The 17,117-nt window shown below is 36.3% G+C and overlaps 1 protein-coding gene across 2 annotated transcripts in view; it reads right to left on the bottom strand.

Annotated features, from left to right (window-relative positions):
• Positions 1-17,117, bottom strand: part of LOC120539206 (breast cancer metastasis-suppressor 1 homolog) — a 156,703-nt gene that overhangs the window by 88,017 nt on the left and 51,569 nt on the right. For both annotated transcript variants that reach the window (XM_039769062.1, XM_039769061.1), the window contains exons 5-8: positions 9,843-9,922; positions 8,954-9,050; positions 6,161-6,253; positions 2,773-2,837 (exon numbers count right to left, since the gene is read on the bottom strand). In XM_039769062.1, coding sequence (XP_039624996.1) covers positions 2,773-2,837; positions 6,161-6,253; positions 8,954-9,050; positions 9,843-9,922 — 335 coding nt within the window. The remainder of the gene's footprint in view (positions 1-2,772; positions 2,838-6,160; positions 6,254-8,953; positions 9,051-9,842; positions 9,923-17,117) is intronic.

The following is a 17,117-nucleotide window of genomic DNA, read 5'->3' as shown; positions in this document are numbered from 1 at the left end:
GTATGGCAGCGGTATTTAAGTCACCTATTAATTACGGCTAAAAACTCCCAAGGAATTCCAAAAGAAATTTCAAATAATAAAATGCTGCTGCAGAATAAATGTTGCACAAGAACAAGACAGCATTGAAAACACTCATTTAGAATCAAGGCATATGTAAATATAATTCCCAAATCAACCTATAATACCAAAGAGAAGTAATTTGTATTTTTCTTATGTTTTCATCAGGAAGTCAGCAACATAGAAGTAGCACCGGGTAATACTGTATCAAATAACTGTATGACCGCTGTTTAACTATATTGATTGTGATATATCAGCATCATAAGTGGACATGAATCCTGCCTTGTGCCTCATGTAGCAAGGATAGCCTCTTGCTTCCTGCAACTCTGAACTATGAGTTTAACTAACAACATGAATACTGATAAGAGCACATTGCTACTTGGATTAAAAAGGCAAATGCACATAAAATCGCTCATTTAACTACAGTAAGACAGTTAAAAGAAGCTAGTCATTATAAATATATAATCTTACCATGTTTTTTTCAGAAATCAGGGCATACCAAGGAAAGCTGACAAATGTTTTAATATACTGTATTTAAAAAAATCACTAGACTGACTCTGAAAAGTATTAATCACCTCTTCTAGTGTGCACTGTCAGCAAATTAAGGGAAGCAATTATAAGTTACATGATAGACAAATAGATATCCAGTATAGATGTATTACTGATTACATCTTTGCCTGAAGAGGCCTGAGTTGCCTCGAAAGCTTGCATATTGTAATCTTTTTAGTTGGCCAATACAAGGTGTCATTTTGCTTGACTTTCCACTGCATCCATAATGGTGAACACAGTACAACACCCTAGTACTATGGGTATTCAATATGAATAAAGGTAAGTATACCATACATCAGCAATATGTTAGAGATTACTGAAGAAACAGAAAAGTATTTAATTATATTAGAGCATGCAACAGTATTCATTTTGACTTTAAAAAGGTTGCCATTAAACTATAACAATACTACTACTCTTGCTATATTAACTACAACTTGTAGTAGTACAGATTTTGGTAGCTATATACAGACAGGTATAGAAAAGATTTAAGAACATAAAACATTAGGTTAAAGTATACATTTTTTTGGGCTAGGTGAAATGAAAACCGTAGCACCACAAGGAATGGTGCTGCTTGTTAATGGAAATGATCTCCATAAAACTGTAACTAACCAGTTTTAGAAACAACACACAACTGTGTGGAATATTAAATACTCAGACTCAGACGGGGTCATTCATGAACCTAGAAAGCAATCGTGTTTAAATTGATACACAACAAATTCATTTTTTTTTTCTTAAAATAATAGTCTTACTTGTAGAGATATACAAAAATTAGAAACTACAACTTAGGGTGAAAAACTAGGTGTTTTAGTGGATTCATTGAACAGAAGCAGCTACAAGGCAAAATGTTTGTTGGATTAAATTAGCAGACTGTATAGAAAAATTCATGAGACTGTATTTGGCACACCATGCCCAGTGTAGTCTCTATATTACAATAATGACATAATCCTAGATAAAGTCCATGGAAGAGCAATTCTAAGATGGCAGGGCATAAGCGATGAAGGAAGACTAAAGGACTTAATTAATGTCATCTTAAGTAACAGAGAGTAAAAGGAGACATGGTAAAACTGTTTAAAATTACAAAGAAAGGAAGACTAAAAAATTACAGCTGATATTGTAAAATTATTTTTTAACCTGAACATGTGTGCAAAAATGGTAGCCTTTCAATGGTAAATTTCACATACAAAATTGTTTTCTCTTTAAATTGTGTAACTGAAAGTGACAACTTAAAAGTCTCCAAATTCCTACTCAATAGTTTGGAAATATTAGTTAAATGTAAAACAACAGGGTATGTTAAGCTGAGTTACCTATTTTCATTAAAACATTTTTTTATGTTACTAAGACAGTATGGTCATGTTTTTAGAAGCCAAGCACATATAATGCATATCAAGATTATTAATATAGAATAATAATTCTAAATGTTTGCCCTCTTACATTTGTATTAATTTAAATGAGGCGATAAAGTAAATATTTTATAGATCTATCTTTTTAAACATTTTAAATAAAGAATTAATAATAATGAAAAATGAGGCATCAAAGTTAGCAAGAATTAATCTACAATACAACTATTCAATTATGTTTAATCACATCACCTAGAAATAATTGGAAAAGATTAAAAACTAAACCTACTATCAAACACTTAGTGCTGATAAGAACCTTTTAAGAATATAAAGTGGTCAAACCTATTTTATGTACAATAATTAACAATCAGTTAGGGCTGAAGCCTATACTAGCAGAATAAGGTGAAAGGCAGGAACCAGCCATGGACAGAGTGCCAGTCCCTCGGCAACCATTAACCCAAACTCACACAGGGTCTATTCAGAATGCAAATTAACCTAACCCACACAGACATTCCTTTAAGGATGTGACAGTAAAAGAGGATTACTTAGAAGAAGTCTCATTCAGATATGGGAAGAACAAGAAAATCTTCACAGACAACAAGTGGGTGCAAAATTCAAACTCATGATGCTACATTGATGAGGCAGCAGTGCTAAGCACCATGACAATTTGCTGACCTATATTGTTTAATTTCAGTTATTAACTAAAAAAGACACACACCAATGACTTACCTTTTTCACAAATCAATGCATTTAACAAATACAATTCTGGAAAGCAAAGCAACATTGTTTATGGTACACATAACATGAATATTTACTTTCAGTTACTTACTTTCTTTATTGCAGTCCAGTCTTCCAATATATCAATATCTCTCAGCATGTAGACAATATATGGTCCTACATCATAGTTAAGAAACCTGAAGGGCTTTAAAGTACACAGCATGCACCACCAAACAAGCAGGTTGCACAGGTATATGTAATAAGACTGTTGAAAAATGAAAAAATAATAAGTTCTGAAATTCACTATTGTATGACGCCTGTGATCCAGTTAACCACTAATTTTCTGAATTTGTGATCAATAAAACAAGCTTATTTTTCAACTTAACAATTTTGTTTTCTAAAATTAGTGGTCTGCAGAAATATATTGATTCAGAACAAAACCCACAGGGGGTTTCTTGGTAAATGCTATCAGATACGTGAACTTGTTCTTCACTGACAACAGCCCCTCAAAAGCTGATTCTGTGAAATTATCTAATTATATATGAAATGGCAACTAAGTAGATTAATAAACTTTACTGTATAATTGAAGAAATTTTTCCCATACTTTTTTTTTAACTGGGAATGGAATAACAGTATTTGCACAATTTTATTTCTAGCTTTCGTGATGTCCCAAAATCACTTTGTAGTTTTATGGGTATTAGGTGGTGTGGTCATCACGGCCAATACCCCCAGGCCGCCAGATGGAGCTCTCCCTGCAGCATGGAGGTGCCCCGGATGCCAGCAGGGAATCATGGACTATGGAGTTTTCCCTTACAAACCTGCTGGATAACCCAGGGGCCAACAGAGGGCGCTGCAGGGAGGCCATAGTGCGTCATAGGCTAAGTGCGTCATAGGCTAAGCGACTGCGGAAGTGACGTGCTTCCGGGATGGAGAAGGACTTTTTATCTGACCCGGAAGTAATAAGGAATCATGAACTGAAGGACCGTGGGAACACTTCCGGGTCAGGGGATATAAAAGACTAAGAAAGACACCAGAGCGTCGAGCTGAGCTGGGTGGTAAGAGGGCAACGCGTCTGGGAGTGGTGGATTGATTCTTGAGTATTGTTTTGTGTGTATTAATGAGTATTGTGGAGAGGAGGGTGCTTTGTGCACTGTTGTTAATAAATATAGTCTACTTTTGGACTTTTATCTGGTGTCTGGAGTCTTGGACAGGGGTTCAAGGGAGCAATAGCGCCCCCATCAGTCACAGTGGCTTCTTCCTCTTTTGCTTAAGAATAATCAGTTTAATGGGACTCAGTTATAGTGCCAATTTATTAGTTACATATTAGTTATCATATTTAATTAATTACTTTTCTGTGTATAATATTTGTCATTTTTTTGTAAAAGGGGCTAATATTATAAGTTCACTTCGCTGCCTACTGTTGAACATGATACATACAGATATTGTTGGTGATGGTGGTATGAAAAAGATTGCAGCAGAACACCATATTCAGTAATGTTACAAAGGTGATAGAAACTGATTCATTAAAAGCTAAAAACTACTAAAAATCTCAACTCTGCATCAGCCTCAAATCCTAAACTTAGTACTGTCTCAGTATATAGTGGATTTGAATAAATATATATCAACCAAAAATAAAAGTTACTAAATGTCTATACTCTCTCAAAATCACCATCCTTTCTCTTTTCACATTCTGAAAAACAGCATCTCTGTCAGCTATAGAAAAAAACATTCATTCTGTTAAATCAGTGCTTGTCTCCATTAGTTAATTTGAATTTTTTTATTTCTTTTTTTTACTTCAAAATGCACTTAATGCTGATTGTTGATTGTTATTGCTGACATATTGACAATGTAAAAGTGGACAACAGTGTTGGCTTTCTTAAAACCACAAAGTTATGCATTGATAAAAAAAATGGAGACCAAGCTGCCTTAAAGCTTTTCTAATCATGATCAATTCATGAAGGGGGAAACTCCACCTCTCTTCAAATGCTGCCTGTGGGTCATCAATGAATACAAAAAGATAAAACTGGATCCTATGGCTACAAATATTGAGAAACACAACTCTAAGGTAAATGCTGCAATCCAGCTAGACAATGAAATTGTTATTCCATAGTGGCATTTTTAACATTTTGGGGTACTCAGTTTTTAAATTGTGTTTTTGTAACCCTAAATACTGATATATTAAAAAACCTTTTCTTAGTGGATATCTACTGCCCTAGATGTATCATCCTGCCAAATTTTATCTTTTAAGCTAAATAGGAAATAGTGTTTTTGTATTGTATACAGTGTCACATACGTGCGAGTAGGAGGCAGCCAAAGGGTCTGAGTAAGTGTAATAAAACATCCAACCAGGGTGCGGCGGAGTGCGCTGACTGTCTTTCTCAGTTCCCTACAGACCTTTCCCGGGAAATCCTGCAAGGTTCTGGCACCTCAGAAGACATCACTTCCGGAGCCGGCCCCTTTGCTGACGTCACTCCCAAAGCTGGCCCCTTTGCTGATGTCACTTCTGGTTCTGGCCATTTTGATGACATCAGTTCCTCTACAGGCCTTTAAAGTCTCCATCTTGGGCTACTATAGTCAGTTCTGTTTTGGGCTCTGTTATGTGTACATCATGCTACTTATTTCAACCTTTTTGCAGCTGGGATAAACAATATACGGGTGGCTGCCCAAACCTTTATGATGTCTTGGACTCTTGATTGTCACAACAGTTATAATGTGGAGGAAATATAATGAATAATTAGGATGTCACTTTAATTTTTGCTTTAAATTGTTATGTAGACATATATCTGATGTTTTGTATGTTTATATAGTATAAAGTATGTTTACACATAGATATAACTTTAAACATCAATATAGAATTATTTTATTTTGTATTGATAACATGAGACACAATACGAGAACAAGTGTATATTGAGTTATTGGGCAAATGTAAATAATAGTGCAATAAGTTAATAAAAAGAACAGGTGCAGCATTCTGCTGCTGCTGTTTGCTACAGTGTTTAGCATCTGAGTATTCCTTTGTTGGAAATCATCAACCCTTACAGCCTTTGGATCTTTCTCCTAGTCTAGTCACCTGTGCATAGCTTAGGGACCAAAAAACTTAGTGACAGACAAGACGTTTATCAGAATTCCTGTTGTACCACAGATTCTTGTTTCATACAATGAGGATGAACTCTTTTACTTCTGAAGTTGCATGTATGTTTCATGTTTTGAAAGCTAAGTGCTGTTTTTATTCCATTTTGTTCATGTGTTCCATCCCTGCTGCCTGTTTTCAGGTGTGTGTGGGTGTGTGCTAGCATTAGACTACATCACAAGAACTTACTTTTCAGAGAGAGTGTGCTCCTGCAAAATACAGCAACAATTTATATTACAATGAACGTCTGAAATGTTTTGTTTATATTGGCATGCAACAGTAATCCCAAAATGTCAGTCATACATAGAATACAAAGATTCCTCAATTTAATTTATTTTTTAAACAGTTATCTGGAAAAACAAAAGGATACCAGTCACTAGAGTTGGTTTCTTCTTCTTCTCTGGCTTTGTGGGGTCCCACTTCCTTTTATTCCTCTTTGATTGAAACTCATCAATCCACCATTCTTTAAATTAAAAAAAAACAACTTTTCACTTATTGCTTAAACAGAAGCTCAATTTATGAGATAGCAGTTAATGCCCATTAGTGTTGAATAATATGTGCATTGTCATATAGAAAATAACCCATCAGGTCATTAATATAATGTTCTAAAAGGAAGATAATAGACAAGCAAACAGAAGAACAATAATCATGGAATTTGTATAATGGTCTTATTATTTTGATTTCTTGACCAATCTTCTACCTCCTCCTAAAAAATGAAAGATCGGAAACAGGTAAGGAAAATCAAGCAAAATGGAATAAAGTACTTTTCATATACAGTAGGTGGTACAAAATCACGAGTGTAACGAGAATATTCAAGTATAGCATCATGTCATGTTTTGCCAGATAATTGTTAATCAGAAGCAATTACTAATGTAGGGGATATACAGTAGATGTTACTATTGTTCCTGTTTTGCCATCTGTTAACATTCTTTCAAATTGTGAGCCAATGGCACAGTGACAGAGTTCTTCTAAAATGATGCATGATTCTTTGGTGGCTGATACACAAGCAACCATTTGGCAAAGAAGCTGAAATGTATCTACGAAAAGGTATACAAAGTTCACTCTTTTTTGATCATACCCTGTAGACATATCAGTAACAATAAAGCTATACTTGCTAGTGGAGGTACTCAATTACTCATCTGGAAACAGTGCCTTATGATAGATGTGTCATTTCTAGCCGCGTACTCAGTACTTTATTTTATTTTTGGTCATAATCATCAGCAAATGCGGGCATTTTAATAGATCTTGGAATGTGGGCCAGTAGCCACAGATCATATGACATCTGCCATGATAAAAATTAAGATTTTCTCTTCTCATTTGCTTGCTGGAACCACATTAAAATACTAAATTCATTTTCACTTATTTATTATTGTTAAGTCACTTTAAGAACTTATATTAAAATAATCTGTAGATATCTGTTATAGAAGTTGACCTCATTGGAACCTTTAATTGCAGGCAGGAATGTGTACAAAGGATAAAGGCAGAGTGAACAAATGCCTTGAAATTAAGGGACAAAAAGGCAATAGCCCACAGACATATATTGTCAAATTTCATGCCATGAGAAAGGACACTGTCAGTATGCAGTATATTCTGCAGTTCTGTTAGGTGCCCTGGAAGTGTTATAGGAAGTAGCACCAACAAGTGTGGGGAAATAGCAAAGCTGCCAACATCTCTAGCTGCTAGAGGCCATACAGTTCCACACTAGAACAATTGGAGTCATGATGTACCTTCAATAAGTTCCCTAAGAAAGTGCTTCTCATCTTTTCTGGTGTTGCAACCCACTTTTTCCCATGTAATTGTCTTTGGGGCTCAACAAGGGGGGTTGGGATCCCCCCTCTGCAACTCCCATTGGTGAATCAAGTATGATCATAAGAGCCAGGATGTCCTACTAGCTGAAGAAATCTGAGATGTGATTCATCAAGACCCACTTGTGAACCCCTACCCTTATAAACAATAGCAACTTGCAACCCTCCAGCAGCAGCTATTTTTGGGTTGTGACCCAGTGGTTGATAAATACTACCTTAAGAGATCCAGCCCTTTAAAAAGCTTTGAAAGACTTGGGGCTGCACTACCGGGAAGGTGTAGCAGAGGGTGGTGTGACCTGTTAGTCTTTTGTTTTTCTTGGAGCTGACTCTGACTCTGAAGGTGGTATTATGGTTCAACTGTAAATGATATCAGGAGGGTCTAGTAGAAGCTATTCCACCGTTCTGATCAGAGAGGACTGTGGACAAGTACTCATCTGGCAGAAAGAGGTGAGGACAGAGACATGAATAGAGTAAAAGAGAGAGAAAGAGGATGGAAGCATGTGCTGTTAGCACTTTGCCGAACCCACCACCCGACAAACCACCTGGACTGGGACCCAAGTACAGTGAGTGACACCTTAGTACCACATTAGAATAGTGGGAAGATTTTTACGGTGGCTGTAGTGCCACCAACCCCCAGGTTTTCCCTGTAAGTTGGAGGACCTGCTTGCAGGGCTGGATGCAGATTCACATCATACACGGGACAAAGCAATTGTAAGTTAAGGGCCTTGCTCAAGGGCCCAATGAAGTAGTGTCACTTCTGGCATTTACAGGATTCAAACCGACAACCTTCCGATTACTGGCACAAATCCCTAGCCTCAGAGCCACTAAGAGAGAGAGAGAGATGAAAGATTACAAAGGATATAACTTTGCATTGTTTGGTAAGTGGGCAGCTAACAATCTTAATAATCAGGGTTCAGAATCTATTAAGGAAGGCCCAAAGAAGTTCTCTAATGTTTTATTTTATTTAATAAAATGTTCATATTTAAAAACTTTGCCCTCCATTGCATTATTTGTGATTCATAATGTGTATAAATGTGTAATTGGCAAGATACTTTGTGCTTTATTTTCATTATACTACCTAGAAATTTATAAATGTAGCGAGTGCTCTGGGTCTATAAAAGAAGTTTACTATACAAAAATAAAAGGAACTAAATTCAATTCAGCTCAACTGGGAGATATTATGTAAATAACATTCAGTATTTACTTTTGATTTTCCATTGAGTCTAACCTTCCACAAGACAAGCAATTTTGAAGAGCAATGGCCAGATATCCCAATGCAGCTGTTGCTTACAAATAACATGTTTCACTTAAAAAGGTGTTGAATATAAGCATTCTGCTGCGTACTGCAGCTTACTGACCTGAAGAGAGGTCAATACTTTGTCGAGCTTCCTCCAGTCTCTGGATCTTTTCCAAAAGCTCATTATGCATGTTGTCATATAACAGTATCTTCTCACTCTTCCAACCAAAATAAATAAAAAAATAAATAAATAAATAAATGAACTTCAGAAAAGACACACTTCAGCTATTATTCATGTTCTAGATATTTTCTTGATTGAAATATCATTTAACAGCTGTGTCAAGTGAAATCAGGATTTTACATTTACTGGTACAGATGCTATACATGTACTCTAGAATAAACTCAAATGATCTTATTAAGGAAGAAATTAGATTTTTATTAGGGAAACTTTATCCATCTTTTGTAGCATGTTGTTCTAAGTTCATTTTAAGGAGTTTACTCTTGCTTTGGGAAAAACAAAATACCTGACCTTACAGTATATGATTCTAACCAGGACTGGGGACTTTACAGTTTACTCAAGTAAACAAAATTCACATTTTCACAGAATTGTCATTTCTTAACTGAATGAATGGTACATACTGTATATGACACAAAAAACGTATATTATTATACCATTAGAATAGGGACAGAGAGGTGCTCAGAGTATCAGATATCATGTAATCTGTATTTTCCAGTCTGAAATTACCGAACATCAAGTCAAACATTGTTAATTGCTGGAAATGAGACAAACAATAGTGCAGTCTCTCTGAAATGTTATCTTATTATACAGAAGGCAAAGAAGGTAAGAAGCAGTATTTGTATGATTTGTAGATCAGGGTTGTTAGCTGAATAATTAATACATTCCACACATTTCAGTAATGAAAATTACTTAAAATTTAAAAAAAAAGTAAAACTAATCTAAAAAGTCTGAATGCTGAAATTGGACTGTTAGTTGACTTAGAATTCTTTACCTTCAAGTGCTGCATTGCACCTTGCATTTCACACTCATATTTATTTTTAATCACTTCTAAACACAGCTTCCTGTAGACTCCTGCAATTGAAAAAGAGAAACCCTCTGTATTAAACAAAAATAAAAAGTATGTATGCACACATGCAGATCAGATATCTTAAACCACTTTAATACAGTAATTGTACAGTAAATATGAAGAATTTTTTTTTAGTAATCCAAGTACTTCTATGTTGAAAGATTTTTTAAGTTTGCTACCCTATCAATAAATAAAACTAATTTGAAGGACATTTAAAAGTACATTATGAATTCATTTATGTTAAAAGACAAAACCACTAACAAGTTAGAAATACAGTAAATCAATAACTCACTTAATCAAATAAAGAACAAAATAACAATAAGATATGCTTTTTTTAATCATCATTATCATGGCAACTAAATTCTCAGCATAATTTTATATACAGCAAGACATAACCCAGGGAGAGATACTTGTCTATCACAAGACATAATAATTCAGTGAAAACCTATACATAATTAGGTGACTTGCAAATCTACACAGAGGATGGCAAGGGCAAGACTCAGACTTAAGTTCCTGGAACTGAAAACCAGCAATAAGCAAAATGCACGACTACCTACTTTCTTTATCATGTTAATCATTTACATACATGCTTGGACTAGTGGACATCTGTAGAAGTGCTCAATACATCAGAGAACAGAGATTCTGTTTTTCTGTTGACATGTGTTGATGCGGTGCTGTTTCATCACCACAGTGAGCCATTTTTATATGAGTTTTAACTCATATTATTATCAAGTATTTTCACAATATTTGTCTGTAGTCATGCATGATTGCAGTGCCGACTTTCTCTGCACTCCGATACTGTAAAAAAAAGGTGGTACTATTAAGTTTTGAAAACTTTGGTTTTGAATTAGTACTGAAATATCTATTCTTTTGAAATCCCTACTTAGAAATGCAAGGCATTAGTGCTATCATTATTAGTCTGACTACTAAAGCAGCCATTAAATACATCCTCCCTAATATGCAGTTTTCTGTGGTTTACCTCTACATAAAAGGTAAAAGCTAACTTAATGGTGCACATGCACTGTTACAGACTTGGGTAACATACCTAACAGGATTCTGCCTCTTCTTTTATTTCTCCAATTTTATTAACTGCATTAACTTTTGTAGTTACAGACAGCCATTCAAGAAAATTAAACAATAAAATAGTTCTTATATCTGTGCTAAATTTGAATCTTTAATTGCAACACATACCTCTTTGCTCATGTTTTTGTTGGGTATAATAGACAAATAATATATTAAAGGTACGGTATGGTTTTCTCAAATTTGAGAAAATTTTCTTGTATGAGTATAAGGGTTCCTATTCAGTTAAATTAGCAAACAATTACTGAAATTAACGCACCTGATTTTTCAATCCTTTTTCAAACTTGAGCTTATAAGGATGTACATAGAATAGTGATATATCACACTAGCCAAAACCAAAAAAGCCATTTCTAACTCACAATTTTATGTATTTACAGTACTGTATTAATTTTTAAAAATGAATAATCATTTTCATTTTGGGACTAATTGATATAGGAATGAAAATTATACCAAATTAAAAAAAAGTAAGTATAATAATGCTTCTCCTGCCATCTTGTGGTTATAGTACAAAAATGTACTGTCAAAAAGCATTTTAAAACCTTCTCAGGCACTTTCTGTGGCATTAGGAGTAAGAAAATGCATCTTAAAATTGCTTACAATATTTACTGCACAATTTACATTATAATGACAATTTTAGTGCTACATTTTAATGAGTTTTTCCAGGAAAGGCTGCATGAATTTAACTAGCAAAATGAATGTATTGATAAAGGGTTTATAGTTTAATATTTAATGACTATTTTTACAGTTTATTCATATAATGTAGTTATTGTTTTTTTGGATTTGGACAAGTTTGAAAACGCAGAAGAAAACAAGCACCTCAATGCAGAGTTTATAGTGGCTAGCGATTTTAACCACTGTAATTTACCAACTGTGTTGCCAGCATACCAACAACATGTGACTAAACAGGAGAAAAACATAATAGATCTTACATATAGTAATGTGAAGGGGGTGTATAAGGCTGTACCTTCCTCTCAAATTGGACTGTCTGGTCATATTTCTGTATTCCTCTATCTGGCATATAGACAGTTCCTCTAGCCCAGGGATGGCCACACTTTTTTGGCTTGCTAGCTACTTTTAAAATGACCAGGGGCCTCATGTATAAACGGTGCGTATGCACAGAAATGTTGCGTAAGAACTTTTCCACGTTCAAATCGCGATGTATAAAACCTACACTTGGCGTAAAGCCACGCACTTTTCCACGGTACCTCATGCCTTGTCGTGACATAGTTCTCCGCTCGGTTTTGCAGACTGGCGGCACCCAGCGTCAAAGCAGTGCTACTGTTCTTGTGTGATTACTCATTATTTTCATGACGCGGCTTTATAAATACACAGAAACTAACCGCATATTGTTTATTAGTGTAATGCATCTGATTGTAATTAACTCGTAACAATATAATGGTCCAGGGAACAGCCATAGTATTCCAAATACCATAACTGCTCTCACTTCTCCTTCTTCTTCTTCTTCTTTCAGCTCCTCCCGTTAGGAGTTGCCACAGCGGATCATCTTTTTCCATATTACTCGCACTGCACGACTCGGAGTATTTATATCACAGTATCTGAGTGTGAATCACAGCAGCAGCTGATCGGAAAGAGAATTATCAGTATACAGCTTTAAGGACACGCTGTCTCAGCCACTGCAAAATGTTTTAAAGCCTTTCCTGTACGGACCTCGCGGTTCAGAAACAGTTTAATCCCAAGAACTTTAAATGTACTCAATCAATTGCTCCTTGTAGAACGGTTTGTACTTATAAGTACAATCACCCCACTGTAAACTTGCACTACAGTTATAATATCTCACAACCTGAGCCACTTTATAAAGCGGGTATTTACATATGATGACGATATCATTTTTAAGGTGAAATGCAGCAAAATATGTTTGTTAAATTATACACATAAAACTTTAACTTCATTTAAATAATCTATGTTCTTCACTGGGAGTGTCGTGAAGGATAGAATAATTAAACATGTACTATGAAGATATTTCAATGTTCCTTAAACGTTTTGAAGAATCGGCGCTAAGCTTACAGATGGCTTAACTTCTATTACAGAGCTGATTGTATGGCGATCGGTTACTTGGGGAAAGAAAAGCACTGACTGTGCAGTGACGGCTACGCCAATATATATTGAATATAAAACAGAAAGAGAAAATAACAACACAGCTAAAAACGCAGTGACAAATTTCGACAAAAGATAAATGCTTGTAATGAGCACGAGGCTCATGAAACACATGTTTAATAATGTGCTTTAGCTCCTATCATCATGAAAATGACATCACGTATACATCTCAGTATTTTAGTTATTCAGACAGCTGTAATATCACGAATGTAATGGACTCTGTGTCCAGTTGGAGGAAGAGAGCCAGTTTAAGAAGCAAGTAGTGATTCACACACATAGATCACATACAGTAGAAGATCAAATACAAAACAAAGCATTTAACGTGCTACTTTAATTACGATGTAATTTTGAGAAACTGGTTAATTAAACGATTTTAAGATGAAGTTTATAATGTTCTACTAAATGACAAAATAAACTACGTGATTAAAGTGGAAAATTCGAGATTAAAGTTGACATTTCGTGCTTTTTCCCCACCGTGTGCCTTTTTTCTCTGTACCCTAATAAGCTTTCATATGACACTCAGACAGTGGGCTTACAACTCTTCTTTTCACGGCAACTTTGATATGTGACTTCTTTTTTTTTCCGCACTGTGCGATTTTGTGAATGTGAGCTTTCAAGTTTCTCCAACACGCTATGTCACTCGATCAACTTCCTTTTGTTGATTACACCACGGTTTATTTGAACAAATAGTATGTTTTTCCTTTGCCTCCACTTGGTATTCGCTGAAATTCTTATATTTTCCCCGTGCTTTTCCCATTGTCTTTTCACAGAAGGCTGCGCTTAAGGGCGATTTATATTGATTTGCATATTCAAATAGGCGTAATTCTGGGGATTTGGGGCGTTACAAAATGCGTGCACAGCGTTAGTTTTCACGCTGATCGGGATTTATGTAGTGGAAGAACGTGGAAGTTGGAGTATGCACAGATTCCTGCATCTGGATTTTTCTGTGCGTAAGCACATTTCGGCTTTTGTGCTTACGCCATGTTATAGTGCGAGTTCTACACACGGCATTATACATGAGGCCCCAGGTCGAAATGATCTACCTACATTAAAATATATATATATATATATATATATATATATATATATATATATACTAGCAAAATACGCTTTGCGGCAGAAGTAGTGTGTTAAAGAAGTAATGAAAAGAAAAGGAAACATTTTGAAAATAACGTAACATGATTGTCAATGTAATTGTTTTGTCACTGTTGTGAGTGATGAGTGTTGCTGTCATATATATATATATATATATATATATATTAATATATATATATATATATACACACACACAAACAAATAAACATATATATATACATATCCATACATATATACACATACACACACATATATACAGACAAATTCATATATATATACATACACACACATATTTAAACATATATATACATATACATACATATCCACATTTATACATTTACACACACACACACATATATATATATATATATTGCCAGGGATGCCAGGGGCAATGACCCGGCCGGGACGCCATGAGGGACCGGATGTGGGTCTGCTCCCACCCTGGATCACGTGGGGGTCGCCTTCCTGGTTGCTTTGGGGGCCAAGGGTACAGGGCATGGAAGCTCCACCCTGTAGGGGCCCATGGTCACCGCCAGGAGGCGCCCCAGTGCCTTGGGGACCTGTTAAAGAATTAGGACGGCGCCCGGAGAGCTGCCGGGAGGACAGCCGGCACTTCCGCCACACTGGGGCGTGGCTAGAGGAGGAATGCCGGGAACACCTGGGGCTCATCCGGGTCATATATAAAAGGGGCCGTCTTCCTTCATTCGAGGCTGGAGTCGGGTGGAGGCAGGACAAGGCAAGAGAGAGGAGAGTGGAGGCGGCCCGAAGAAAGGCATATTGTGGCCAGGACTGTGTTTGGGGTTTGTGCACTTTTGGACTGGGTCTGAGTGACCATTTATTGTATATATTTTGTAAATAATAAACGTGTGGTGGTGAAGAACAACATGTCCACCTGTCTGTGTCCGGGTCAGCTCCACAATATATATATATATATATATATATATATACATACACACTATTTGGGGTGAGCAACTGTTGCAGGGGGTGCCAGAATCCATCAAGGAAGAAAAATGAAAAACATTATTTGTACAAAATCTTAATTTATTTATCCATTCTTAAATAATTAAATGGGCAGGCTATTTCATATCAGTGCAATACGCTGTTTGTTAAAACGGATGACTCCCGCTCTTACGTGCAAGTCTGCGTGGATATTATGAACTATCGTATCTGTTCAAGTTCTATTTAAATTTTAAATAGAAGGAATTTTTATTTAGTCGACAGAAATGTCTTTTGTAGGAATGTAAGTTAAATGTAGGCATCATTGCATACATTTTTCTTCACCATAGAAATGAAAAGAGTAAATTCGCCTAACATTCCAACCAAAGATATTTGTGTCGACTAAATAGAACTTGAAAAAATATATTTTTTCGAATGTGATCGTGCAATTCAGATCGAGTTGACGCGCACTACATCTAGCTCACGTGCTATTGTGGTTTCGCCTGCGTGCCTCAATAAGTCACCCTCCCCTCGATCTTACTTTTTTACCGTTCATCTAATGATTACACTGAGTATGGCTTTACCAAAACAATCATTGATGGCGAATAAAGTATCTATTATTCATAAAGCTTCAATTGGTCATCTGTGTTTCTGCGTTAACCGCATATTTTTTCATATGTCTCAAACCAAGGGGATGCGAGGGTAAAATGAATCGGGAAGCGCTGATATATATGTATGTGTGTGTATATATATATATGTATGTATATATATATATAGAAATAATGCAAAGAGTACACAACACGTGTTTCACCCTAATTTTGGGGTCATCAGGGGTACATACTCAGTGCACCCCCTCTCGGGAATCGAACCTCGGACGTCGCTGCTAGAGACGAAGCGCCACGGCGTGTGGTTTGTCTATTTGAGAGTATGTAGATCGGGGTATATATATATACTCGCGCTTCGCAGCAGAGAAGTAGTGTGTTAAAGAAGTTATGAAAAAGAAAAGGGAACATTTTAAAAATAATGTAACATGATTGTCAATATACAGTAATTGTTTTGTGAGTGTTATGAGTGGTGCTGTCATCAAGGATTTGATTATCATTATTTCTTTCAATCAGGTTCGTATTTGTAGGATGTGTTGTGTTCAAGTCACATTCCGTGATTGTCAATCGTTGTAAAGATAACAGGTTTCATTCATCGATTCGTTTCTTACTACATAAATAAACAGCTCGTCTTTCTCTCGCAGTTTCACTGAGTTTGTGCCAAACACCACCCTGACCATCTCATCATCGTCTGCATCAGCACAGTCCTTCACCTGTGAATATTTAGCGGCAGTGTTTCTATTGGATTGCCACTGACGGACGGCCTTATATGGGCAGGCACTAAATTACGTGGGAGGCCATCGAGCAGACGTCTATTATAGTATATGGACAAAAAAATAGGTTCCAGTTATGACCATTACGCGTAGAATTTCGAAATGAAACCTGCCCAACTTTTGTAAGTAAGCTGTAAGGAATGAGCCTGCCAAATTTCAGCCTTCTACCTACACGGGAAGTTGGAGAATTAGTGATGAGTCAGTGAGTGAGTGAGTGAGTCAGTGAGGGCTTTGCCTTTTATTAGCATAGATATATTGTGACAGATAGGGGGCGCTCTCACTCCCTTGAACCCCTGTCCACGACTCCAGACACCAGGTAAAAGTCCCAATAATGACTTCATTCAATTGCCACAGTACACAAAGCACCCTCTCCTCCACTATATTCATACAAATCACAATTACTAACAATAATAAACAATCTCCACTCCCAGACGCGTTGCCACCCTTCCACCCAGCTCAGCTCACCGTCTGGGAGCTCTCATAGTCTTTTTATATTCCCTGACCCGGAAGTGTTCCCAATCCCCAGTCCATGTGATCCTGTATCACTTCCGGGTCAGGTAAAAGTTCTTTTCTTTACCCCGGAGGCCCGTCGCTCTTCC

The sequence above is a fragment of the Polypterus senegalus genome, chromosome 11 (assembly GCF_016835505.1).
Source record: "Polypterus senegalus isolate Bchr_013 chromosome 11, ASM1683550v1, whole genome shotgun sequence".
In the NCBI taxonomy this organism is placed as follows: domain Eukaryota; kingdom Metazoa; phylum Chordata; class Cladistia; order Polypteriformes; family Polypteridae; genus Polypterus; species Polypterus senegalus.
This window is presented reverse-complemented; position numbering and strand designations above follow the sequence as displayed.